We start from the raw sequence: 14,515 nt of genomic DNA on the forward strand, positions 1-14,515 counted from the left end.
ACTGCACTCCAGCCTGAGTAACAGAGTGAGACCATCTCAAAAAAAAAAAAAAAAAAAAAAAAAAAAAAAAAGGCTGGTTATTTACTGGACCTTTGTATGAAACCATCTCTGAAACCCATCAATACCTTAGTTTTTTTGGTTTTTTTTTTTTTTTTTTTTTTTGAGACTTCTCGCTCTGTCACCCAGGCTGGAGTGCAGTGGCACGATCTCGGGTCACTGCAAGCTCCGCCTCCTGGCTTCACACCATTCTCCTGTCTCCAAGTAGCTGGGACTACAGGCGTCCACCACCGCGCCCAGCTAATTTTTTGTATTTTAGTAGAGATGGGGTTTCACGTGGTCTCGATCTCCTGACCTCGTGATCCGCCCTCCTTGGCTTCCCAAAGTGCTGGGATTACAGGCGTGAGCTACCGCACCTAGCTTTTTGTTTTTGTTTTTTTTTTTTTTGAGATGGAGTCTTGCTCTGTCGCCAGGCTGGAGTGCAGTGGCACGATCTGGGCTCACTGCAACCTCCACTTCCCAGGTTCAAGCAATTCCCCTGCCTCAGCCTCCCGAAGTCCTATCCTTTAGTTTTTGATAGCCTTGGATTTTCCTTTGTTTGGTAACATTAAAAACAAACAAACAAACAAACAAAAAACTATATATAATTTATTATACCAAATCAATGAACTAATGAATGCAAAAAAGTTCGGAAAAGCTTGTCTTATTCCAAATAGTCTTTTGGTTTTTTTTTTTTTTTAGACAGAGTCTTGCTCTGTCGCCCAGGCTGGAGTGCAATGTCACGATCTCAGCTCACTGCAATCTCTGCCTCCCAGGTTCAAGCGATCCTCCTACCTCAGCCTCCCGAGTAGGTAGGATTACAGGCAGGTGCCACCATGCCTGGCCAATTTTTGTATTTTTAGTAGAGACAGGGTTTTACCATGTTGGCCAGGCTGGTCTTGAACTCCTGACCTCAGGTGATCCACCTGCCTTGGCCTCCCAAAGTGCTGGAATTACAGGAGTGAGCCACCGTACCCAATCTTAGTTTTTAAAGTTTCTGAAGAGGACACCAATTAAGCTCTGAAAGGGGGAAAAAAAAATCACAAATACCGATAGCTTGGATAGTACTAATGTTAGTGACATCCAGTACTGACAGTAGAAAATTAGGGGTGTGGAGAAACTTTACTTGGCCTAAGTGCATTCAATGAATCTTGAGATCCACCGCTGCTCTCCCTGTTCCTTGCTCCCTAAACTGAGCACTTTCTACCTCTTTCATGTTTTGAAGGTCTAAGCACAGAAAGTACTATTATATTGTTACACAATAATGGCAAAAAGTGTCTTTTCTTCTCAAAAGTTTTTATCTGCTTTACTTAAACTGCCAAAACCCAAAAAGGCAGTATATTCCCCAGTTCACACTTTGTAACAAGTTTTAAACATCCCAAAGCAAAAATAACAAAATTTTAATTAATGTGTTTCCTATTCTTAGATATATATATATGTTTATATCTGAGTGTTTCTGAAAATCATATCCATTTTTTCATGTATACATTTAATGCAATAGGTTCTTTTTTCCTTCTCAAGAAGCTGTTTTTAACCCAAGTGTATGAGCAAGCCACGTTATATATAGTATACTAGATGTTCCCAAAGAGGAATATTTCAGATTTGTTAAGGGTTATATAAAGTAACAAATATCTTGGTTCTTAAAAAATCAACCTTAGAAAGAGGGAAAGAAGAACAAAAAGTAAAATTCCTCTCCATCTTAGGTTCAAACATTCAGAAATTTTATGGTTGCCACCTTGTATTATTACTTTGTACGATTTCCCTGTACGACTATCCTGTGAGGGTTAGAAGACAACACCAGGATGGGGGGAAGGCAGAGAAGCTGCTATAGTGTACACACATGCCACGTATCTATTACGTGGCATTAATTCTCTGTGTGATGTTTTGAGGTGTATAACTCCTCAAAAAAATTGCAGTGGCAATATTAACAAAAAAGAATTTGTAATATAATTTAGTAAGTGCTATAATAAAAAGTAGATACAGGGCATTGTGGAGGCACACAGGAAAGGCACCTAACCCTTCTCTGCACAAATGCTGTACAGGTGCTACCAGGAAGGCCTCTGGGAGGAAATAATGCCTATATTAAGACTCGAAAAAAGAGAAACAGCAATGTCCTTGGAAATACTGATGGGGATTTCTTTTCGATAATGGTTTAAGTAATGAATTCTGCATGGTAGGTGCTCAGTACCTATATAAGGCAGGTAAACCTCTTACTTTCCCTTTTTTTTGATGGCGGAGGAGGGAAGGGAGGAAATGAAAAGGCCAAAAATGAATATAATCAAGTATAAATGAAAAGAACAAAAGCAAGATAAATTAATGAATAGTATGAACTCTGGTTTTCACACACCTTAGTTCAAACCTGGAATTCTAGCACTTACTATGCTACGTGATCTTAGGTAGGCACCTAATTCTCTAAGCCTCAGCGCTCTCATCTGTAACCAACGACAACCAACTCAAAGGGATATTGTGAAGCTGAAATAGGATATAATACATATTGATTTGTCTAGTTGTCTAATTAGTTTTCCCACCAGATCATAAGCTACAAAAGACAGAGGCCATGCAAAATATCTTGTATCACTGTCTAGTAAGTCCTTAGTAAAATGCTTGGCACGCAGATATTTAATAAATGTTGACTATCATTAAGTACTTTGCTATGATGATTTCAATTACAGCAACACCATGACCTCAGCACAGTATTATATGTTTGATTATATTCTGAAGAGATCAAAAATTACTAACTTGTTCCTTATTTCAATGTAAAACACTTATAAAATCAATGCTGCCCCTACACTAAAAGTTTTACTAATTATGAGAGCCATAAAGTCTTCCAGATCTGAACAAAAACTTTAGAAAAACATGTCCTTGGAGATACTACACAGTTAAATCTATACTGCAAGGAAGGTATAAATAAATTTTTTTTCCTCTCTAAAGAAGTGTTTCTCTGGCCGGGCGCAGTGGCTCAAGCCTGTAATCCCAGCACTTTGGGAGGCCGAGACGGGCGGATCACGAGGTCAGGAGATCGAGACCATCCTGGATAACACGGTGAAACCCCGTCTCTACTAAAAAAATACAAAAAACTAGCCGGGCGCGGTGGCGGGCGCCTGTAGTCCCAGCTACTCGGGAGGCTGAGGCAGGAGAATGGCGTAAACCCAGGAGGCGGAGCTTGCAGTGACCTGAGATCTGGCCACTGCACTCCAGCCTGGGCGACAGAGCGAGACTCTGTCCCCCCCCCAAAAAAGGAAATGTTTCTCAACTAAAGGTGCCCTTTGCCTGCAAGGTACATATTGCAATATCTAGAGATATTTTTTGATCGCCACAACTAGGAGTGTAGGGGTGTTACTGGCTTCTAGTGGGTGAAGGCCAGGGATGCTGCCAAATACCCTATAATGCACAGGACAGCTCTCACAGCAAAGAATTATCTAGTTCAAAATGTCAATAGTGCTGAGGTTCGGGGGCAGAGGAGTTGAAGGGTAGACAGGTAGGCAAAGATATAAAATTGTATAAACATTTACAAGTAGGTTAGGTTTAATATTATCAGAATTCATGTGTATTACTGCAACTTACTCATTTTTACCAAGTTTTAGATTTTTAAAAAGAGGTTTGAAGGAACTTAGATTTGTTTTTTCTAATATTTATCTAAGATTGAGAGAATGGTCTCTCTAAAAATATTTCAGGTCCGTCAAAATATATAAAAGCTTTCAATAACTCAAAAAAAATAATGTCTAAATATAATTTCAAGTCTTACAAATGAAGCTCTAATCTGTATCTAGGAGTAAGAAGGCACAGTCACATCAAGCTGAAAGGAAAAGTACGCATGTGGCTTACATTTTCTACTATTTTATCAGTACACTGATTTTCAACGTACAAAACAGATTTAAATGATGTGTTAATTTTATTCATTTATATATGCAAGGTGGACGGAACATGTGGCATTTTGCCATTCCACTACCTTTTCTTTGCCATTTCTTTATTAATGATCCCTACCTCCACACTGTTTCTTTCTTTTTTTTTTTTTGAGACAGAGTCTCACATGATCTCTACTCACTGCAACCTCTGCCTCCTGGGTTCAAGCCATTCTCCTGCCTCAGCCTCCCAAATAGCTGGGATTACAGGCGCGCACTACTATGCCTGGCTAATTTTTGTATATTTAGTAGAGACAGATCTCACCATGTTGGCCAGGCTGGTCTCAAACTCCTGACCTCAGAAGATCTGCCCGCCTTGGTCTCCCAAAGTGCTGGGATTACAAGTGTGAGCAACCGTGCCTAGCCCCTACCTCCACATTATTTCTGATGCATGTTTTATAGCACATGTACACTAGTCATCTATTTAAAATTGTGAGGTAGTACCACACACAGTAACGATTAAATTTAACTTATGGCAGTGAAAGCATAAACTTTGGTTACTATCACAGATGGAATTGGCTGGGTGCGGTGGCTCACACCCGTAATCCGAGCACTTTGGGAGGCCAACGTGGGCAGATCATTTGAGGTCAGGAGTTTGAAACCAGCCTGGCCAACATAGTGAAACACTGTCTCTACTAAAAATACAAAAAAAAAAATTAGCTGGGCGTGGTGGTGGGCACCTGTAATCCCAGCTACTCGGGAGACTGAGGCAGGAGAGTTGCTTGAGTCCAGAAGGCGGAGGTTGCAGTGAGCAGAGATCATGCCACTGCACTCCAGTCTGGGAGAGAGTGAGATTCTGTCTTAAAAAACAAAAAAACAAATGGAATCATCAGGCAGAAGTGAATCTAGGTGGTAAAATCCCAAGTAGTAGTTGTTGTTATTTATTAAGCATCTTTTGGAATGACATTAATCTTTGGTCTCACATTTGAGAAAAATAGTGTCATCAAAATACAATAAACTGACAATTTTTTTTTTTTTTTGAGACGGATGCTCACTCTGTCACCCAGGCTGGAGTGCAATGGCACAATCTTGGCTCACCACAACCTCTGCTTCATGGGTTCAAGTGATTCTCTTGCCTCAGCCTCCCGAGTAGCTGGGATTACAGGTGTGCGCCACCACACCTAACTAATTTTTGTATTTTTAGTAGAGATGGGGTTTCACCATGTTGGCCAGGCTAGTCTTGAACTCCTGACCTCAGGCCATCCGCCTGCCTTGGCCTCCCAAAGTGTTGGGATTACAGGAGTGAGCCACTGCACCCAGCTGACTTACACATTTTAAACAATTTTTGAAACAGTTTTACTAAGAAATCTAACCCATGTAAAGCTATTGCTAAAGCCTTTTGGCTGAGGCAGTAACTAATGAGACTCTGTAGAATATAAAGGTGCAGTAGGGTAAAAAAGTCTACCGCTATTGAGCCATGAGTCCAAAATCTTAAATAATAAAAAAAGTCTGGCCAGGCGCGGTGGTTCACGCCTGTAATCCCAGCACTTTGGGAGGCTGAGGCGGGCGGATCACGAGGTCAGGAGTTTGGGACCAGCCTGGCCAGCATGGTGAAACCCCATTTCTACTAAAATTACAAAAATCAGCCAGGCATGGTGGCACGCACCTGTAGTCCCAGCTACTCGAGAGGCAGAGGCAGGAGAATCATTTGAACCTGGGAGGAGGAGGTTGCAGTGAGCCAAGATCATGCCACTGCACTCCAGCCTGGGTGACAGAGCAAAACTCCATCTCAAAAAAAAAAAAAAAAAAAAAGTCTATCTCATCTGAAGAAATGTTGGGGTTTATTTCTATATTATTGGAGACATATTTTATATTAATAATCAAAAGCAGTTACATAATTTTGTCATATATGCAAATATCTTGAGCCTGAAAAGTATGAAAATCCTTCACTGTCTACTAAAATTATTTTTTTGAGCATCATTTAATTTCATACAAAGATCAAAGTGCCACAGTCCTTCAAAGACATCAGTGACAATATCAAAGATTTTTCTAAGCTGATATTTTACATCTGAAAGGTCTAGACAATTATTTGTGCATGTGCCCACATAATTTAACAACTTGCAAAGTGATCATACCTCTTCAATACCAGCTATATTATTCACAGCCAGTTTTTTTAGAGAACTCTGAAGCTTTTTGTCATCAGCTGTGGCTGTTCTGTGTACCACCTTCTTCTTTCTGCGAGCTGTACCCTGAAAAATAACCAAACAGAAGTGTTAGCATGCCTGGCATCTGGCAACTGCAATCACATCTTATATATCACAATAATCTAACTAAAACCCACATAAAAAATAATGATTAATATTATAAGACTGCTCAGAGGTTGTGACTGTCAGCCTAATGCAGATTTTTAAAGGTCAGCTCTAGCCAGTTCTTTTTTTTCCTTATCAGCTTTCTCGGGTTGAATTATTCTTATCTAATATCCAGCCTTTATCATTTCAACACAAGATACCGTTTGCTAATAAAACATAATGTATAACTTCAAGACAATTTAAGTACTTTATAACAATTTTAAAACATTATCATTTCTTATAGTAACTACCACCCCCTGCCAATAGTCTAAAGATATTCTGAAATTTGGGGAATTAGGACATAACTGAAAATTAATACCTACATTACAGTAGGAGGAAAAAAAATCAATAAATAAACAAATTAGACAATTTCAAATGGGATTAAGTACTATTAAGAAAAAAAACAAAACTAGAGCACAGGAAGAATGACTAAGTGGGAGTACAGCACTACTTTATTAGAAAGTCTAGGAAAGCCCTCTCTGAAGAGGTAACATAAGAATTGAGACCCATAACTAGGGCAAGAATGTTCCAAGCAGAATGAAACAAGGTTGAACTTGTCCTTTCTAGAAGAGAGAAAATGGGCCAGTATGGCTAGAGTAGAGTGAACAATGGGAACGGAGGAGGAGTATGAAATCAGAAAGATAGGCAAGGACCAGATTATGTAGCCTAGAATGCCATGGGCAGGAGCTAGATTTCATTCTGATTGCAATGGGAAGCCATTGAAAGGTTTCAAGCATGGGAGTGACTTGATCTGATTATTTATGACTGAAGTTGCTATGTGGAAAATGGATTATAATGAGACCAGTCAGCAGGCTCCTGTAGCCACCCTGGCAAAAGATGAGGAATATGGCAGTGAAGATGGTGAGGGGTTAGATTCTCACAAGAGACCACATGACTTTGCTGATGGATTGCATGTGGGATACGAGAAAAAAAGGGCATTTGGATGATGCTTAGAATCTTGGCCTGAGCAAACAGGTTGAAAATTATGCTAGTTACTGAGAAAGAAAAAGTTCATTTCTAAATTGATACTTTGAAACTCTAAATACATTTTTCCATTGAAATACTATTTAAAATAATGGATTAAATTCCTGGATCAGTTTATTAAGTCTTGAGGGTGAAATATTTCTAAAACTGGTAGGAGTAAGGAGAATGGAATAGTGGTTACAATCTCTGGGCAGCTCCTATAGTAGTACTCAGGGAATCAGCCTTATAGAGGGAAGGTAGGGGCTTCAGTCTCAGCAATTCTGGTGGGAGTGGAGGAGAGATGTGACGGCAGAGGATGCCTTGAAATCTAGTTGCTGAAGGACTATTTACATAGGCACTCACTTGTGAAGCATTCCTGACTCAGGGATAGCTCAATTGCTTGGTGAATACCTCAACTCGAATGATCCTCAGGTACCTCAAATTCAACATGTCTTAAAGCTTATCAGTCTACCAATCTATTCTTTCTGTATTTCCTAACTTTTGTAGCTGGTGGTACCACCATATACTCAAGTCTCTAAAATCATGAATCTGTGGGTTATCCTAGATTCTTCTGCATGCCCTTCACCCCCCATATCCCATCAGTCACTAAATTGTGTCAATTCCAACTCCTAAATTTGTATCCCATATAATAGAGGTCCCCAACCGCCAGGCCACTGACCGGTACCAGTCTGTGACCTGTTAGGAACACGGCAGCACAGCAGGAGGTGGGGCGGGGGGTATGAGCGAGCATTACTGCTTGAGCTCCACCACCAGTTAGATCAGCGGCAGCATTAGATTCTCACAGGAGCGAGAACCCTGTTGTGAACTGTGAATGCCAGGAATCTAGGTTGCGCACTCCTTATGAGAATCTAACTAATGCCTGATGACCTGAGGTGCCACAGCTTTATCCCAAAACCATCATCCCCCCATCCGTGGAAAAACTGTCTTCCATGAAACCAGTCCCTGGTGCCAAAAAGATTGGGGACTGCTGCCTTATACTATAGCAATAGCCTCTCAACTGTTCTCCTACATGCCAAACTTCCATTTCGTTCCGTTTTCCACAACTCCAGCAGTTACGTTTCTAAAATGGCAGTCATTTCCTTCTTAAAATCCTTTAATAGCTGCCCACTGCCTACAGGATAAAACTCCAAGCTCCTTGGTATGGCATATAAAAGTATGATGGAATCCCAAAAACCTGGTCATTTCATTTCCTGCCATTCTCTATCCATTACATACTCTAAAGAATAGCTGTACCGGCCAGGCGCGGTGGCTCACGCCTGTAATCCTAGCACTTTGGGAAGCCGAGGCGGGCAGACCAGAAGGTCAGGAGTTTGAGACCAGCCTGACCAACATGGTGAAACCCCGTCTCTACTAAAAATACAAAAATTAGCCAGGAGTAGTAGCACATGCCTGTAATCCCATCTACTCAGGAGGCTGAGGCAGGAGAATCGCTTGAACCCAGGAGGCGGAGGTTGCAGTGAGCCAAGATCACACCACTGAACTCCAGCCTGGGTGATAGAGCAAGACCCCATCTCGAAAAAAAAAAAAAAAAAAAAAAAAAAAGGCCGAGGCAGGCGGATCACGAAGTCAGGAGACTGAGACCATCCTGGCTAACACAGTGAAACCCTGTCTCTACTAAAAAAAAATACAAAAAATTAGCTGGGCGTGGTGGCGGGCACCTATATGGAGGCTGAGGTAGGAGAATGGCGTGAAGCTGAGAGGCAGAGCTTGCAGTGAGCTGAGATTGCGCCACTGCACTCCAGCCTGGGCAACAGAGACTCCGTCTCAAAAACAAACAAACAAAAGGTCTGAGCGCAGTGGCTCACACCTGTAATCCCAGCATTTTGGGAGGCCAAGACGGGCAGATCACCTGCGGTCAGGAGTTCAAGATCATCCTGACCAACATGAAGACACCCCATCTCTATCTCTACTAAAAATACAAAAATTCAGCTGGGCATGGTGGCGCATGCCTGTAATCCAGCTACTTGGGAGGCTGCAGCAGGAGAATCGCTTGAACCTGAAAGCAGAGGTTGCAGTGAGCCGAGATCGTGCCATTGCACTCCAGCCTGGGCAACAAGACCGAAACTCCTTCTCAAAAAAAAAAAAAAAAAAAAAAAAAGAATAGCTGTACCAAATTAAAGCAAGCCATTCCACTAAGTACCGTGTTATCTTAGCACCGTATGTGCCTTTGCAAGTATGGAAATAACAACCCTTTTTACTCTACCTCCATGAACCCTCTTTTTTTTTTTTTTTTTTCTGAGATGGAGTCTTGCTCTGTTGCCCAGGCTGGAGTGCAGTGGTGCGATCTTGGCTCACTGCAACTTCCACCTCCCGGGTTCAAGTGATTCTCCTACCCCAGCCTCCTGAGTAGCTGGGACTACAGGCGTGCTCTGCCACACCTGGCTAATTTTTGTACTTTTAGTAGAGACAGGGTTTTACCATGTTGGCTAGCTGGTCTTGAACTCCTGACCTCAAGTGATCCACCCACCTCAGCCCCTCAAAGTGCTGGGATTACAGGTGTGAGCCACTGTCCATTACATTTCTGCCAGCCATTACCTTTCTGTCTAGTGATAAATTCTTGTTTATCCTTTAAATAAGAGCTCAGTAACGACTTTCTTGTCTCCTCTAGGCAAGAGCACCTGGTACTTCATCATAACACTCACTATTCTCCATTATAATTGTGAGCATCTCTCTCCCAAGCAGAGTTGTGATCTTGTTTATCTTCTATGTGCCTGGTACATAGTAGGTGCTCAATATACAATAGCTAAATTGAATGTACCAACCACAGTTTTAAAATACATAATGGCCATGTGCTACATCAAGCTCGCTCTTCTAGGTATATTATATGGTTCTTGACTATCCCTAGTTTTTGCATTGGCACATCACATCACACTTGATGGTACAATGTGACTACTGTTGTTACATGACTGTGTTAATCTAACTCCAGACTCATATAACTGTATCACTGTGGAAGAAGGAGAAAGTACTGGCTCTTCTTCCCTTCCCTTGTGCTCATCCCCAGAAGCTGTGGTTATTGTCCGTGTAAATGACATACTGGGACCCACTACAAAAAGCAGTGTCCTGCCTACCATTTCAGGTCTGAGGTAAGTACTATTCTTTCTTTCCCTTTTGCAAAGATTGTACTGGGCAGAGATATGGGTAGAATATTCTCCTTGAGCCTGGTGCCACAGCTGAAGAGAATCAAAGACTTTTGTTGTTCACAACTAGCTCTTCCTTAGGCTTTAAAAAGTACAGGGAATAAGAAAGCTCACATTCATATTCACCAACATGGAAGAACAGGTAAGAATCTGTGAGGAAAACCTAGCAATGAACAAAATATATAATCAACTTAAGCATCTCCAGCTAAACCTCTGTACAAGTAGGTAATATCCAGTCAAGATGAAGTAACCCTAACATCTGCTACGCCCTGGAAGTGAGTCTAACCATAACAGCTATCATTTATTAAGCATCTACTCTGTGCTAGACACCATGTTAGGTGTTTTATAAATATTACCCTAATCTTTAAATACCTTATGTAGGATTATTTCTATTTTGCAGGTAAGACAGTGGAAGCTTAACAAGGTTGGATAACTTGTTCACATCATATAACTAGCAGATGTTAAGAGTTAGGATTCAAACAAATGTGGCTATTTCCATTGCATCATCAGAGAGAAGAGTGTTCTAGTTACCTATTTTAGATCCAGACAAGTTATTTTCAAATTCGAATGTGGTTTGATCTTGATTATTGAAAAGATTTTAGATTTTCAATGACCACAAATCTGAAATAATAACACTATCTGGTTACATACATTCTCCTATCAGTTTTTCTTATGCCACACTCACCTTGCCCCCTATCCGGACCTGAGCCTGAAGTTTGGCTAACTTTTCTTGATTCATGCTGTTGGTAAATCTAGGGGGGGAAAAATAGATTTGTTAAAGTCACTCTTTTACCGAAATCAACAAACTGTTTATGCAACAGTACCTTCTGGTTCACTGAGCTTGTAGTATGCATCAACACCATGACCATGTTAATACTGTCTATATTCTTAATAAACATTAATAACTTGTTCTAGCTTCATAAACCAGGTATTTTTAAAAATCAAAATTAAATTACCATGAGGGAATCAAATATACAAATAAAATAGAATGGGATTCAAAGTCACCTATTCAAAGATCCCTCCTTAAAACATGATTCAATCCTTTGGCATTCAGTTAAGCCTAATCAATTATGAAATCTCTGTAGGCAAGCCAGCTTTTTCCCCCAAAGATTTTTACAGCAGAGAGCTGTTACCAAATGTTATTAGCAAAATCTTCAAGTAGATTTTTTTCCCTCCCAAATCACATTCTGTATTTCTTATAAACCATAAAGATGATAAAAGGAAAAAAAAGCTGAACAAAGAAGAAATTCAACAAAAGGCTGTCTAGCTGTCAAGATATCAAGTAGTCACATCCTCTATTCAAGGTCAGATGGTATGTTAATAATGGGGAAAGAGAACCAGGTTTTCAGACGTTTGGTGCTTCTGCAGCATTCTCCAGAGTTCATTCAATACCCTGCACTGATACAGTATGTTATACTTGTCAAGATATTCTTGCCTACAGGGTAAAATGCTTCATTGCACAATTTAACAAAAACATATCTTTGCTACAGTAATAAATGTTGGGGGGGAGAGGAGACTCCTAAAACAAGCTTTTTAAAGGTAATCTTGATTTTGAAGATTCTAACATCATGAATCTAGTCTGGTCAGTGAATTCCCACTAAGAAAAAAATATTTTTAAGTTTATAATGGGTCATAACATTCCACATTACATAAACAAAGAAAAGCCAATCAAGGCCTGGCATGGTGGCTCACGCCTATAATCCCAGCACTTTGGTAGGCCGAGGTGGGTGGATCACCTGAGGTCGGGAGTTCGAGACCAGCCCGACCAACATGGAGAAACCCTGTCTCTACTAAAAATACAGAATTAGCCAGGCATGGTGGCATATGCCTGTAATCCCAGCTACTCGGGAGGCTGAGGCAGGAGAATCGCTTGAACTCGGGAGGTGGAGGTTGTGGTGAGCCGAGATTGTGCCATTGCACTCCAGCCTGAGCAACAAGAGTGAAACTCCATCTCAAAAAAAAAAAAAAAAAAAAAAAAAAAAACCACCAAAATAAAAGTCTTGTTTTACTTGTTCTGTGGATCAACAAATCATTACTGAGATGTGGAGGAGGGAATAAAGGACTAGGCTGTTATCAAACCTTCCTTGGCCAATTCTCTAAACCCTGTATAGTCATCATTCCCATGAAAAAGATACTGTTTGCTTCATTTGAGAGATTAATAAAGGAGCATCGAAGACTATATAATTACTAACCACTTTGTACTTTGACACTGTACTTAGGCACTAACCTGTATATATCTCTTCTTTAAGGCTAATGTCCAGATCCCAAATAATATTTAGAATTTATGATTCTTCACTCTGCTCAGCACTGTATCACAATGCTGAAGCAGCTAAAAACACTTTTATAGGAGGAAGTGTGTTTAGAGTTCAAAACAAGAAGTCTTAACTGTGTGCCAATCTTAGCTCTGCCACGGACTTAAATTTGATGACTGAAATCCCAATTCCTATGCTCAAATATCCACAGAAAACGATCAACATTCACTTTTCCCAAAGGAATGTGGCCATGAGAGTGTAGTGAACTAACAAAGAGCCTAAGGAATTTATTGCAAAAAAAAAAAGGGGGGCTAAGGAAAAACATTAGACCTAGATACTGGGTAAACCCTTTGGAATTCTTTTGCATTTTGAATTAACAATTCCCAAGAGAAGAGACAGAGGTTGGGATGCCAAGACAAAGTCTTGACTTGTTTGAAATAAAAGCAAGAACAAAATTCACTCTTCAAATCAGGTATAGATGAAAGAACAGATTCCATTCCAGGTGGTCAGGACAACAGAATTGAGAAATTTTGTTCCTAAGGAGTATCTCAGAGAAAAAGGATTTTAGGTAGACTGAGAGCTCAAGGCAGTAGGGGAGGAAGAAGAGTGGTCTTTTGTTTCTTAGCAAGTTGTGGTGTGTGGAATTCAAGAAAGAAAGAGGACTGGACTGTCTATGAGATGTCAAGCTCAGAATCTGGAGTAGACCTCCAAGATCACCTAGTTTAATTCCCTGTTCTCAATCAACCTTTACTTTATTGCACCCATTCCTGTCTGTGATGTCATCTCAACACCTGCTAGCAGCAGCAAAGTGTAAATTACAAACAAAACAGTTCCCTCCCTCCCATCTTAATAGATTAGGAAATGAGGGCCCAGAAGGGAGAAGTCCCTTCCTAGGCCCAAAGGGGAGAAGTAACTTCCTAAAGCCACATGATTAATGAGTTCTTCCTTGGGGATCCCAGGATCTTTTAGCACTGTTCTCAAGGACTCAAGAAAGGGTGTAAACAGGTTTATCTATATTTATTAAGTGCCTAAGTTAGAAGCATTGTGGTAGGCACTTTCACATACATCATGTTTACACAGAGATAAAAATAATTGCAACCTTGAGTCCTGACTTTTTATTATGCAGGGTTTCTCTAAGACGAGCGCAGGCTTTGGAATCAGAAAGACCAAGGTTCTACCACTTGGGAAAGGTATTTTTCTTCTCTGAACTTGTTTTCCTCCTGCATTTGCAAAAGTATAACACCACGTACTTCACAGGGTTGTTTTGAGGGTTAAAACATTATCAACCACAGGGAATGGTTCACAGAAGATACACAGTTACTGGTAACTATTGTTACCACTCCCGAGGGGATAACTATGGTAAACTGCAAGAACGTGGGAACGGAAGTTGAAACCGCCATTCACTAGCTGTGCAACACTCAGCCTGTCGGTCAGTCAGCAGGCAGAGGGGGTTATCAAGATAGGCAAGGGACGCCGACTTGTAAACAAACATTGCCATTACAAGGTGAAGAGCGCTGCAACTGAGTTCGGTTCCCTGGACTTGAGGGCGGGAAGTGGTAACCTCAGCGTCCCTATCTGTAGGCTGGGAGCATCAAATGAGATGACAACAGAGAGCATGTATAAAGACCAAAGCACACAACATTGCTGTTGTGAATGAGGAGTAATGGGACAGAGGAGGGGCGTCTACCCGCCTCCTGGGACGGGATCTCGGCGGCAACAGCGCGGGCCCGCTCGCTCCCACAGGGGGCGGTGGTGCTGGGGACCTTCCCACAGGTGCCGACCCCCAGCTGCGCCGCCGGTAACCGACAGGCCAAGCCAGCCGCCTCCGCCCCCGCTCGCCGCACCACGGCGGAAGTGGCAGCCTGAGCGGTTGGCGGGTGTCGAAAGGAGAGGGCGGGGGGAGACCGTGCGCAGCG

At 41.3% G+C, this 14,515-nt stretch overlaps 1 protein-coding gene across 5 annotated transcripts in view; it reads right to left on the reverse strand.

Annotated features, from left to right (window-relative positions):
• Window positions 1–14,515, reverse strand: part of BTF3L4 (basic transcription factor 3 like 4) — a 31,504-nt gene that overhangs the window by 16,883 nt on the left and 106 nt on the right. For 3 of the 5 annotated variants that reach the window (XM_005543379.5, XM_005543378.5, XM_074006776.1), the window contains exons 2-3: window positions 11,033–11,099; window positions 6,014–6,127 (exon numbers count right to left, since the gene is read on the reverse strand). In XM_005543379.5, the coding sequence (XP_005543436.1) occupies window positions 6,014–6,127; window positions 11,033–11,086 (168 nt within the window). In that variant the 5' untranslated portion in view covers window positions 11,087–11,099. The remainder of the gene's footprint in view (window positions 1–6,013; window positions 6,128–11,032; window positions 11,100–14,515) is intronic. The other 2 variants (XM_065522573.2, XM_074006777.1) reach the window with 1 other exon arrangement.

The sequence above is a fragment of the Macaca fascicularis genome, chromosome 1 (genome assembly GCF_037993035.2).
Source record: "Macaca fascicularis isolate 582-1 chromosome 1, T2T-MFA8v1.1".
Taxonomy (NCBI): Eukaryota; Metazoa; Chordata; class Mammalia; order Primates; family Cercopithecidae; genus Macaca; species Macaca fascicularis.